At 33.1% G+C, this 13,660-nt stretch overlaps 1 protein-coding gene across 4 annotated transcripts in view; it reads left to right on the forward strand.

Moving 5' to 3' along the window:
• Window positions 1-13,660, forward strand: part of TRAPPC10 (trafficking protein particle complex subunit 10) — a 100,118-nt gene that overhangs the window by 36,648 nt on the left and 49,810 nt on the right. For 3 of the 4 annotated variants that reach the window (XR_012488009.1, XM_074300661.1, XM_074300662.1), the window contains exons 4-5: window positions 1,801-1,997; window positions 10,218-10,413. Coding sequence is in view for 3 of the 4 variants with exons in the window: in XM_074300661.1 (XP_074156762.1) it covers window positions 1,801-1,997; window positions 10,218-10,413 (393 nt within the window). In the remaining variant the exon portion in view is untranslated. The remainder of the gene's footprint in view (window positions 1-1,800; window positions 1,998-10,217; window positions 10,414-13,660) is intronic. The other variant, XM_074300663.1, reaches the window with a different exon arrangement.

Here is a 13,660-nt window from a genome sequence, read left to right on the forward strand (position 1 = left end):
AGTAATATAATATGCTTTTAATTCTTTGTTTTTGTTTTTATCTTTTCCCTGTAAAACTTTTTTACTTAAAATTTTTAACTATATTTCACTTTCATTTATCATTAGAAGTAAAAAATCCAAGTTGTCAAGAGCAGCAGAGAGGAAGGCAGGAATATGTCAACTTTCATTTTAGTGATGACATCTCTGGAAGAGTGAGATGAATAGTCTGGTTAAGCTCTGAGAGAAGACAACTCTTTTTTTGGTGACTACAGGCAGTATTGCCTTTGTTTTAATGGAGTCATAGTTTAAAAACCATATCTTATAAAGAGATCCTGTTTTATTAAATACACTTACTAAGTTATGATGCTCATTCTTCCATTCCATCCACTTTGTTGAAATTTGGCTAGTAAAATTCTGCTTTTCCTTATATCGGGGAATGGAGGGAAGGGCATGGTCTCTAAAGATTAGCACCGAGATCATAGGATCACTATTTCAGGTAGGGAAAATGGGACACCAACAGAATGGATGCCTAGATATTACTTAATTTCCTGGTAGTAGATGACCTGGATTTGCTTTTAAGCTTTTTATTGGGTTTTAGGGAAGTCTTCAGAATAGGGTTATAAATATGAGTTGGCTATGTCTTGCTTTGCAAACTGATTAGTTGCTGTACTTTTGCTATTTCTGGCTTTTTGTTGTTATCACTGTTTGCTTCTGTAGCTTCTGTTCATCTTATTCTAAGCACTTGTGGTGGGGAAGAAAAAATCCTGGTAGAGAACAAAATGAATATTCTCAAAAAGTATTTTTCTTCCTATGACTATGGAAGGCTATAACCTTAGGATTGCATATGATGTGCTAGTCTGCCCCGAGTAAGAGTTCTTAGAGTGATTCCTAGAGAATCTGGGGAAGCCAGATCTGCTCAATAATTTGAGATCCCTGGGGGTAGGGTGTAACTAGATGTAAGGGGAGCATATATCCAATCTTACCTCCTCCTACCCAAAAAAGCCCCAGAAAAATACTCTTTTTCTGGAAAAGCAGGGTCTGCAGATGTTTAATAGTGTGTGAAAGAGAGGGAGACTCTAGGGCCCACTAGGGAATGACTGTTTAGAATAGTTTATGTGTGGGGTAAGAGTATTGGGAAGTAGCTAAATTTGGATAGATAACAATTGCTGGCTGTTGACTTCCAATGTAGCTCATACTAATACAGGCAAGAAAAAAGGAGATTGAGGTAGATTAGAAATTAAATACCTGCCCATGTATCTTCTTGAGAAGGAACAAGTGGTGTAACCCACAGTGGGGGCAAACAGGAGGAAATAGAGCAGAAGACATAGGCAATACAGATTGGAAAAATGCTCATTTGGCTGGGTGGCTCTCCTTTCTTTCAATATATATATATATATATATATATATATATATATATATATATTTTTTTTTTTTTTTTTTTTAGCACACCTCAATGGATTGTCTTATGTGTAACCCATTTTGGACTAGTGTTTTTAGAGGATTACAAATAATAGCTGCTAATTTGCACTGGCATAGGAGTTTCCTCACTGTGAGAATTCTATAGAGTGATGAAATGACAGGCTGGACAATATACAGGTCTTTAAAAATTACTTTTCTTTGTTGTCTTTAACTAATACATATTTTGGCTTATAGCCTATCATGAAAATGCATACTGTTAAGATAACTTCCTGATTTTTTTTTTTTAATAAAAAATACCATTACTATGGTTCAATATGCCTATTTTAAGTTAATTTATTCTAGAATTAGTTAAAGTGATCATATCAAATTACCTTTACAGTGATTCACAATTTATTTTTTTAGGACACTGAAGTATATAAAGCTACATTAAAAGATGACATCACCAAGTGGCAGAATGTTCTGAAAGCTCACAATTCTGTGGATTGGTTAATAGTGGTAGTTGAAAGTGATGCCAAGAAAAAAAACAAAACCAACATCCTTCCACGCACATCCATTGTGGACAAAATAAGAAATGATTTTTGTAATAAACAAAGTGACAGGTAAGAATGTAATTTTACCTATTTTTCACTAACACCCAAATAAATTAGACAACTAGTATATATTTACCAAATTTGATGCCTTAATTTCTCAATCTTTGTCTCCAGCCTTTAGTATTAAAAACAGTCACCGCTATGCAGTTGAATATTTGATATTATACACACACACATATACACAATTATCCTCTGTGTAATTATTTTGTCTTTTTTTTTTTTTTTTTTTTTTTTGGTGAGGCAATTGAGGTTAAGTGACTTGCTCAAGATCACACAGTTAGAAAGTATTAAGTGTTTGAAGCTGGTTTTGATCTCAGGTCCTTCTGAGTCTAGCACTGGTGCTCTATCCACTTTACCATCTAGCTGCCCCAGTGTTTTGTCTTTTATAAGATTATAAGCTCTTTATTGTGCAACAAGAAAATGGTATTTACACACATGTATTGTATCTAGGTTATATTGTAACACATGTAAAATGTATGGGATTGCCTTTCATCGGGGGGAGGGAGTAGAAGGAGGAGGGTGATAATTTGGAAAAATGAATACAAGGGATAATATTATAAAAAATATATAATTAAAAAAAGATTATAAGCTCTTCAGGAGCAAAGTACATTTTTGTTCCTTTTTAAATAAAATTCTTCACATTGCTGGGCAGATAGTTGGTGCTTAGTAAATACTTGGTTTTTATTTATGCATTTTGATCAGAAACAAAATTAGACATTAAATCTGTAGTGGTTCAAAAATAAATTTGAAGCTGTGTGAGAATTTTTTTTTTTTTTTTTTTTTTTAATTTCCCACACATGCTCTAAATCTCTGAAGGAATGGGGAGGAGAGAGAAAAAGAAGAGAGAGGTGGAGTGAATGGAACTGGAATAAATATACATTGAGAGCTGTGGAGTGAAGGACTGCCTTTTTCCTCTTTCTTTATGTGGCCACACATGGATAAAAGTGGTACACGAATAAGTGCATAGAAAGTCAAATATGGAGGACTAAGTATAGTTTAATTGCTTAACTTCAGAGTAAAAACTGCTGAGAGTAAAATGAACAATGAACAGAGAAGGAAAGAAACTGAATAAAAGTCAGTAAGGATGAAAGATGGGTTTAAGAGAAGTGAGGCAGTGGGATAGATGGAAGGACTATACTTTTTGATCACAGGAAAGATATTTCAGAATTCAGAGGTGGCAAAGTAACAGCTAACAATAAAATCTAAAGATTTAACTATTCCTGAAGATGTATAAGATAGAATACAGCTATAAGTCATGGAAGTTAGGTTGGTTAATGAACTGAAAGGACAAAGTACTTCAAGGGACAGCAGTCATCAAGAAGGAAAGTAGTTGTTGCTATTGAGAGAGTATCAGTTGGGCACTGAACTCCTGCAGAAAGAAGGGCACCCAATGAGAAGGTGACTGTTAGATAAACTTAGCTAGGATTGACTAAGAATTAATCTTTATAGAAAAGGAATCTTTCCAAGGTTTTATAAAATAATCTCTGTTTACACAGCCATCAACCACTCTAGTTCAGGCCCTCATATCTTGTCTGAAGTCTATTGCAGTATTCTCCTAATTGGTCTCCCTGCTTGTCTTTTTTTCTTTTTCTTTTTTTTTTTTTTTGGCTGAGGCAATTGGGGTTAAGTGACTTGCCCAGGGTCACACAGCAAGGAAGTGTTAAGTGTCTCAGACCAGATTTAAACTCACGTCTTCCTGACTTCAGGACTGGTGCTCTATCCACTGTGCCACCTAGCTGCCTTTAATTTTTAAAATAGTATTTTATTTTTCCAAATACATGCAAAAATAGTTTTCAACATTCACCTTTACAAAACCTTGTGTTCCAAATTTTTCTCCTCTCTCTCTTTTTCTCTAAGACAGCAAGCAATCCAATATAGGTTAAACTTGTCCTGCCTGAATTCTTAATGTACTGTTATTTAGACTCCACATAGCCACCAAAGTGATTTTCCTAAACCATAATTCTGACCATATCCCTTTACTACTTAGCAAATTCTAGTGGCTCCTCTAATATTCTTTGGGGCATTTTAAGACTTCACTATCTGGCCCCTTCTACTACTTCTCCACTCTATTTATATGTTATTTGCCTCTTTGAATTCTGTGATCTAGCTATAGGCTTTGTTACTATTATTCATGCATAATATACCATATACTGTCTCATTGCCTTTTTTCATTGACTGTTCCCCAGACCTAGAATTCAGTTACTCTCTATTTTCATCTATTACAATCCCTAAGACAGATTCACTTCATTCATTTTTCAAGATTGAGGTAAAGTGCCATTCCCTTCATGAAATTTTCCTGATCTCCACACAACTGTTAGTGATTTCCTGGCCCAAAATACCTTGTGTTTATGTTATATAATCACATAACATCTCTGTGACATGTGTTCATACATGTATACAAAAATACATGTATAAATACATACATATAAGCATGCATATTAATATTCTGTTTTTTCCAATAGAAATGTACAAGCTTTGAGAGCTAGAATGATTTTAATAGTCATCTTTATATCTTTAATACCTAATGCATAAACTGGCTCTTATATGTGTCTTGATTGATGACCAAAGCTGATGTAAGACTAATTTGATCTTTTTAGAATGAACTGGAAAAAGCAAAAAACCAAGGAGACCACTGAAAACAGTGGTTTGAAACTCCCTTCTGTGGGAAATGGTTTGCAAAACTTTTAAGTGTTGTCCAAACCATATTAAAAATGTAATTGTAAAAGTTAAGGAGATGAATAAAATTTTAGAAAAATTAGCTATAATAGACCTTTGGAGAAAATTGAAAGTGAATAGAAAAAAACCTACTTTTTTTCTCAGCTATACATGTCATCTTCACAAAAATTAACTGTATATTAGGGCATAAAATCTTACAAACAATAGCAGACTTTTTGGACTATGATGTAATAAAAATTACATTCAGTAAAGGGACTTAGAAGCATAGTAATTGGAATCTGAATAATCCAAACCTAAAGAGTGAGTGGGTCAAAGGACAAATCATAGAAATATTCACTAATTTTGTTAGAGATAATGATATGTGAGACAACATAAAGAATTTGAGGGATTCAGCCAAAGCAGTACTTAGGTAATTTATTTCTAAATGCTTATATCAATGAAAAAGAGAGGGAGAAGGAGAAAAAGGGAAAGGAAGAAGGAAAGATTAAAAAAAATCACCAGGATAAAAAAATGAAAAAATATGAATAACACAAATGAAGAGGAAATACAAGTAATCATTAGGACTTATTTTGCCTAATTAAAATATGCCAATAAATCTGAGAATATAAGTGAAATGGAGGAAATAGCTGCAAAAATGTAAATTGTCTAGATTTGCAGAAAAAGTAGAATCTCTTAGAAAAAAGAAATTGAACAGGCTATAAATGAGCTCACTAAAAATGATCCAGATTGATTTAGAAATTAATTCTACCAAACATTTAAATAAAAACTAATTTCAATATTGTATAAATCAGGGCTTCTTAAACTTGTTAAATCTTCACTAAGAAATTTTTATGTGACCCTGGTTTTATGTAGATATATTTACTGATAATAAATCATAATTTTACCACATTCAGTTATGAGACTCCATATAGGGTAAAGCTGGGATATAAACTATTTGAGAAAATACTAAAAGAAGGAGCTCCAGATTTCTTAATGATTATTGATAGAAAAATTATGAATAGAATACTAGCAAGGATATTACAGCAATGTATTATAAGAATCCTACAGCATGAGCAGGTGGGATTTATACCAAAAAATACAAGACTAGTTCAATTAGGAAAGCTATCAGCATAATTGACCATATCAGAAACAAAAACAACAAAAGCCATAATGATTATCTCAATAGGTACAGTAAAACCTTTTGAGAAAATACAAAATTCATTCCTGTTTTTTTTTTTTTTTTAAACAACTAGAAAGGATAAGAATCAATGTAGCTTTCCTTAAAATGATTATCAGCATCTATCTAAAACCATTAACTATAATAGGGATAAGCCAGAAGCTTTTTCACTAAGATAAAGGGTGAAATGAAGATGTTCATTATCATCACTATTCCTCAATATTATACTACAAATGCTAGCTATAGTAATAAGACAAGGGGAGGAAATGGAGTAGGCAATATGGAAAAAAGGATCACTTTTTACAGATGTTATGATGGTATACTTTGAGAATCCTAGACAATCAACTGAAAATCTAATGTAATTAATAACTTTAGCAAATTGTAGGACAAAAATTAAATCCATATAAATCATCAGCATTTCTATATATATTACCAGTAAAGTCCAACAGGAAAAAATATGACGTGAAAGTCCATTTAAAATAACTGCAGATAATTTGAAATATTTGGGAGCCTACCTGCTAAGATAAAGTCAGGAACTATATGAAGTGTTGTAAAACACTTATTCACATAAATAAAGATATTTAAACAATTGGAGAAATATTGTTTATGGGTAGGCAAAGCCAGTATAATAAAAATGACAATTCTTAATTTACTCATTTCCATGACACAGAATCCTCCATTTATAGAACTAGAAAAAATAAAAAATTTCTTTTGGGAAAAAAAAAAAAAGTCAAGAATATCAAGGAAATCAATGAAAAAAAAAAGTATGAATCTTAAGGAATCTAACTAACAGTACCAAATTTTAAATTACATTGCAAAGTAGTCAGGTAGCTTTCAGGAGAAGAAATCAAACATCTCTAGACCTAGTAAAAAAAATACTCTAAGTCACTAATAATTAGAAAAATGCAAACTCATACCTATAAGACTGGCTGATAAAAGGAAAATGACAAATGTTAGCGAGGATATGAAAGAATGAGGACACTAATCCACTATTAGTGAAATTGTAAACTAGTCCAACTGTTTTTTTTTTCCCTGAGGCTGGGTTTCCTTGCCCAGGGTCACACATCTAGGAAATGTTAAGTGTCTGAGATCAAATTTGAACTCGGGTCCTCCTGAATTCAAGGCTGGTGCTCTATTCACTGCGCCACCTAGCTGGCCCCAGCAATATTGTATTGATCATTTGTGAACGACTTAGCTACTCTGATTGGTACAATGATCAAAGCAGTTCTGAAGGACTCGTAATAAAAAATTGCTAGCCATTTCCAGAGAAAACTGATGAAATCTGAGTACAGATTGAAGCATAATCTTTTTCACTTTATTGTTCTTTTTTTTTTTTTTTTCCAACATTGCTAATATGGAAATATATTTTGCATGATTTCACATGGGAAATCAATATTACATTGTTTGCTTTCTCAGTGAGTGGAGAAAATGAGAGCTGAAGAGAATTTAGAATTCAAAATATCTAAAATTAACTTTAAAATATATATATACTATTTTTAATCTTAAAATTGTTTCAGAAAATAATTTTTTAAAATATAATGTTAATTTGAGATTTTTCAAGTCAGTATCCATTTCAACCCTTCCATTGGGCTCTTTCTTTGGGGTTTGTTATTAGTGATTTGGAAGTAGTTGCATATAATGTAGACACATCTTGGACTTTATCCTTTTTGTATATTGAGGAGTCATTTAAAGATTTTTGTATTTTTTTTTTTTTTTTCTAGCTGCTTGCAGGATTTTCTCCTTTGTGTGGTAATTCTGCAGCTTAGCCACAATATTCCGTGGTGTTCTTTTTTTAGGGTCTATTTCAGAAGGAGTTCGATGAATTCTTTCCACATCTACTTTTCCTTCTGTTTCTATTATCTCTGGACAGTTCTCTTTGATAATTTCCTGTAAAATAGAATCTAGGCTCTTTTTTTGGTCATAGTTTTCTGGAAGTCCAATAATCCGCAGATTATCTCTCCTAGATCTATTTTCCAGGTCTATAGATTTTCCCAGTAAGTATTTGACGTTGTTCTCCAGCTTCTCATTTTTTTTGTTTTGTTTGACTGATTCTTGGGTTCTCTGTGAATCATTCATTTCTATTTGTTCCATCCTGACTTTTAAGGAGTTATTTTCTTCTTTCACAGTTTTTAGTTCTTTTTGTAAATGCCCAATTTCGTTTTTAAATGAATTATTTTGCTCTATTGAGTTTTTTTCCATTTCCCTAATTTTTTTCTTTTGAGAATTATTTTCTTTTTCCAATTCAGAAATTCTATTTTCTTGAGACTTTTTTATCTTTTCCAATTCAGAAATCCTACTTTCCTGTGTTTTTTTTAACCTTTTCTAATTCACTAATTTTGTTTCCCTGCATCTCCTGTGAATTCTTTATTTTTTCCAACTCCAATTTCAGGACGTTGTTATTCTCTATCATAACTTCCCTTTCTTTTCCCCATTTTTCTTCCATCTCCCTCAATTTTTTAAGAGCTTCTTCTAGGAGAGAGTTATGTGATGGGGGGCAGGAATCATTCCCCTTTAGGTTGTTGTCTGTTGATTCTCTGCTGTCAACTTCCTCGGGGTTGGATACCCGCTCTTTCTCTGTATAGAAGGAATCTATGGTTTTTCTAGCTTTTTTGCTCATACTTAAAAAAATCTTTTGGGGTCTGTCTCTGGGGTAGGAAATTATTTACTTCTTTACCAGCTTCCTCCCAGACCGGATGGATGCAGCGGCCCCTGCGCCGGGAGCTAAGATAGAGCTCTGGGAGAGAGTTCCCCACCCCCTCCCTGGAGGTGCCTCAGAGGTGATTAGCACTACTGTGCTTCGAGGGCGTAGAATAGTGAAGACAGCACGAAGCCCAGCCTATGTGTCCGGGTGGGGAGTGGATGTCTGCAGCAGGTGACGTGAGAAGCCCCTGTGCTCAAACTGGAAGTGTCTGCCAGAAACCACGATCCCTAGTTCAAAGGTTCCGCTTCTCTGGGACTTCCTGGAGCTGAGTTCCACTCCCTCCAGCTAAGCTAGGCAGTGTGTGTTGCCTTGGGCCATATCCACCCACTTGTCAGTCTCTTAACTATTCTCAGGAGGTAGCTGAGGCCACACCCCCTGGTGCCAAGAGATCCGCTGAATCACCCCCCGGATCGGATCGGGGAAAATCTAATTTGAGTTTTAAAATATTTTGGCTTTCTCTTCTGAACTGCTAAATAATTAGCAGAGAAGAGCTAACAGCCTGTGCCAGATTCCTTTACCTCAGTGGCTTCTCTGATCCCAGAGCCCTTCCCAGCGCAATGGGCGCAGTGTGCCCCTACCCCACCGTCTGTGCTGGTCTTTCTTATTCCTCCCCTGAGAACTTACCTTTCCTGTTGAAACTCCAGATTCTCTTCAGCTGGTAAGTCGTGCTTCCAGTCCTTGTGGTATCTATCAGTCCTGAGCTAATTTTGAGACTTAATTTATCTAATTGGTTGTGAGGGAGTGAGGACGTTCACTGAGTCGTGTGTTTCTTCTCCGCCATCTTGGCTCCGCCCCCCCTTTGTATTATTTTTTATGAATTTATATTAATTTAAGAAAATTCTAACTTTTATTTAAAATTGTAAGTTAAGCATTAAATATCAAAATTTGTTTTGTTGCCTTCTTATGTATTAGTGTAGGGAAAGGTTATTGTTGGAAGCCCTAAACAAAGTTAGTTATCTTTTCTTATGTTCTTTTCTGTAACAATCAAAAAAATTAAATTGTCTAGAAATTGTGGTAAATTATTATTAATTTTTTTATTATAGCTTTTTATTGACAAAACATATGCATGGGTAATTTTTCAACATTGACCCTTGCAAAAACTTCTATTCCCACTTTTCCCCTCCTTCCCTCCATCCCCTTCCCTAGATGACAGGCAGTCCCATACATGTTAAATATGTTAAAGTATATGTTAAATACAGTATGCATATTTATACAGTTGTCTTGCTACATAAGAAAAATCGGATTTAGAAAGAAGGTAAAAATAACTTGGGAAGAAAAAAATGCAAGGAAATAATAATAGAAAGTATGTATGTAAGTGCTATGTTGTGGTCCACACTCGTTTCCCAGTGTTCTTTTACTGGATGTAGCTGGTTCTGTTTATCACTGATCAGTTGGAACTGATTTGGATCCTCTTATTGCCGAAGATATCCACTTCTATCAGAATTGATTGATCCTCATATAGTATTGCTGTTGAAGTATATAATGATGATCTGGTTCTGTTCATTTCATTTACCATCAGTTCATGTAAGTCTCACAAAGCCTTTCTGTATTCATCCTGCTGGTCATTTCTTACAGAACAATAATATTCCATAACATTTATATAGCACAGAAATTGTGGTAATTTTACTGAATTTAAGGGGGGAATGGCTCTTAAACTTTATTCTTTATCTAAAATGATCTCTTCTTATCTTCGTAGGTGTGTGGTTCTCTGTGACCCTTTGAAGGATTCTTCTCGTACTCAGGAATCCTGGAATGCCTTCCTGACCAAACTCAGGACTTTGCTTCTTATGTCTTTTACCAAAAACTTAGGCAAGTTTGAAGATGATATGAGAACCTTGAGAGAGAAGAGGACAGAACCAGGATGGAGCTTTTGTGAATATTTCATGGTTCAGGTATTGATCAAATACTGAATGTACTTTTTGTTGTTGTTCGATTTCCCTGAAAATTATTACTTTTATTATTTTTTTTTCTTGTTTTTTTTTTTTTTTTTTTAAGCCAGAGATTAGTACTAAGAGTAGCAAGAATAGTAGACCTACTTATTTCTTACCTTTGTAAAGCAAAATCAGAAACAGTTTTTTAGGTATCTGTATCCTCAGTTCCTTTTTTACTCTACTGCTTGCATCCTAACTTTATTATGAAACAATTATGAAATCAGTTATATTGGTGTAATGGTGTGTCTAATTTGATTCTCAGGGGCTTTTGGGTAATTAAATACACTATGGAAGTCTAGGTCATCTGACCTCCTTCATACTCTTTTTTTCATACTGCATATTCTTTTCAAAGTACTACACAGCTACCCACTATTAAGACATTCCAGTTCTTTTAAAATGTCATAACAGAAATATGTTTATGATCATACTTGTATGATTTAATATCAGATTGCTTCATGTCTTGGGGAGGCAAGGAAAAAAGGAAGAAAAAAATTTAGAACTCAATGTTACAAAAATGAATGTTAAAAATCCTTACATGTGATTGGGAAAATAAAATACAATTGAATTTTTAAAAATATGTCTCATCAACCATGGTATCACTAAAATGTAGACAGTAGATTAAGAAATTATAATTTCCTATCAGAATGAGCCTGAAATAAAACCAACTTTCCATTTCCAATTATCATTCACTATTATGACTATTATTTTTTTCTATCATTTAGAACTCATTGAATTTAGTGTTAACATAATTGTTTTGGGTTTAAATCATGTGAATCCTGGAAAGGAGTGTGTTTTTTCGTTGTATTTTTGCTAACTTCAGTTGTCCTTTTTCTCTAAGCAAAATGTTTTATTTATATATACTGATTTAATAAGGGGAATAGGAAGTTACTATGTGCTAGATTGTAGTTTGAAAGGCTAGGTCCTGTTCTATCAGGTTCTACTGTTTAGATCTAGAAGAAAAAGAATGATAAGCTTTTTGCTCTCACTTGTGAAGAGAAAAATTGTCTATGTTCTCACCATGATTTCTTGATTAAAAAGACAAATTTACTAGTTGTAATTATTTTGCATGCACTTGACTGCACTTCCATTAGTCACAAGATAGCAACATATGGTTAATTATTGGAAGTGGAAAGTTTTAATTAATTTTAGACTATCTGATTAGAAACTCTAATTTCTTAATCCTCTGTCCACATTTTAGTGGCACTATGGTTGATATGACATAATTTAAAAGAATTAGAATATTTTAATAGTAGGTAGCAATGTGGTATTTTGGAAAAGGCCTGAATAAGATTTGATTCAGATGACCTAGATTTGAATTCCAGCTCTAACATTTATTTTATTTGTAATCTCTCACAGGCACAAAGATAAGTCACATAAACTCTCTTGAGCTTACCTCAGTGTTTATCTTTTGTAAAATGAAAGTTGGATTAGGTGACATGAAATAGAGGTCTCTTACAACTCTTTAGTTTTATTGCCTAGTCTATTGAAATTCATTTAGGTTGAGTTTCTTCTTCCTCTTTTGAGTTTAATTAAGTTTGCTAGTGGAATTCACATTTTTAGATTAATTGATGCCTTTTGTTTTCATATTATCATTCATGACTGCCTCTCCCTTAGTTCCCTTACTGAGTATCCAGGATTAAATTTTTTTCAAATAGTCAAACAAAATCAGGATTGAATTTAGTTACTTTAAAGATAAATCTTTATTGCTCTCATGGTAATTATGCCCTATCGGACATCAATAATAAGAAAAATTACTACTAAACTCTGGTTTAAAAATTTTTTTTTAAATGTTAATTACACATTCCTCATGTTCAGATAACATGAGTATTTCACATTTTGTTTTCTTTTTTTAGAGGCCTTGATAATTACAATGTGTCACTTATCTTTTTTTCCATTTATGTTGTATGTCTTATGTGTATTGTTTTTTAGTTTTGCTTACTTCATCCCCCCCCCCCATTATTTCTAATGCCTTTCTCTTTCTCTTCTTTATATTTATCATGTCTGATGTCATATTAATCCCCATTTTTAAAAACCATTCCTCAGTGATGGGTTCTACTTTATTTACATAAAAAAGAGCCCCTATGAACACATCACACCTGAGATGTGTCATTGATTTCCTTGGAGGATATTCCTAGGAGTGGAATCTCTGGACCATTTTTGTCATATTAAAGCATAATTACAAATTACTTTCTGAAACAGATTACTTCACATTTCTACCAATATTATTTCAATGTCCCTGTCTTTTTCTGACACATACTATTTTCCATCTTTTCAGATTTATTTGATTGGAGATAAACATAGTATTATTTGTATTTACACAATCTTTCAAAAGACTGTTCTAATAACTGATGACTCATCTTTTGGGGAATGTCTCTTTGTCTTAAAAGTGAATGTTTAATATCTATTTGCCCCATATGCAACCTTTATCATAGATAGTTTTTATTAAAAAAAAAAATTTCCATTATCCTACCTGAATTGTTTATGGTTTTTTTCCCTATTGCAAAAAAATTCTTCAGTTTCATGAAATCTTATGTACTTATTTTATCTTTTTTTGACCAATCTTTTCTTAATTAAGAATTCTTGTCTTAAAAATACTAACAAATATTTTCTTCATATTCTTATGATGTGCTTTTTTTAATACTTGAAAAAAATAGAACTTTGTTTTCTTCAAACTATATGTATGTATCTTCTATGTGTCTATATGCTTGAACAACAGGTGGCACAGTGCCAAGCCTGGAATCAAGTAGACTTCTCTTCCTGCATTCAAATCTGGCTTCAGACACTAGCCGTGTGACCCTGGGCACATTATTTAATACTACTTTCCTCAGTTTCCTTATCTGAAAATAAATTAGGTAAAGAAGGAATTAGCAGAACCATTCCAATATCTTTGCCAAGAAAATTCCAAATGGTACCATAAAGAGTCAGACAAGACTAAAAAACAACTTGGCACATACACATACCCCTATTTTCTTCTATTTGACACAGGAACTATTTTTGGCTTTCTCTTTGTGTTCTCAGCAAATAGTGCCTAACCCTTTGTGTTTTGACTGATTGATTTAAATCTGATATCCATTTAAAATTTCTTGTAGTACATGATATGTAAGATGCTTTGGGTTCTAAGAAATCAGGGAATTTTTTCTTTTTTAAGGTTATTGAAATATAATTTATAGATTCCTTTGGTTGTGGCTTATAAATAATTCAGTGATTT

Source organism: Sminthopsis crassicaudata, chromosome 3 (assembly GCF_048593235.1).
Source record: "Sminthopsis crassicaudata isolate SCR6 chromosome 3, ASM4859323v1, whole genome shotgun sequence".
NCBI lineage: Eukaryota > Metazoa > Chordata > Mammalia > Dasyuromorphia > Dasyuridae > Sminthopsis > Sminthopsis crassicaudata.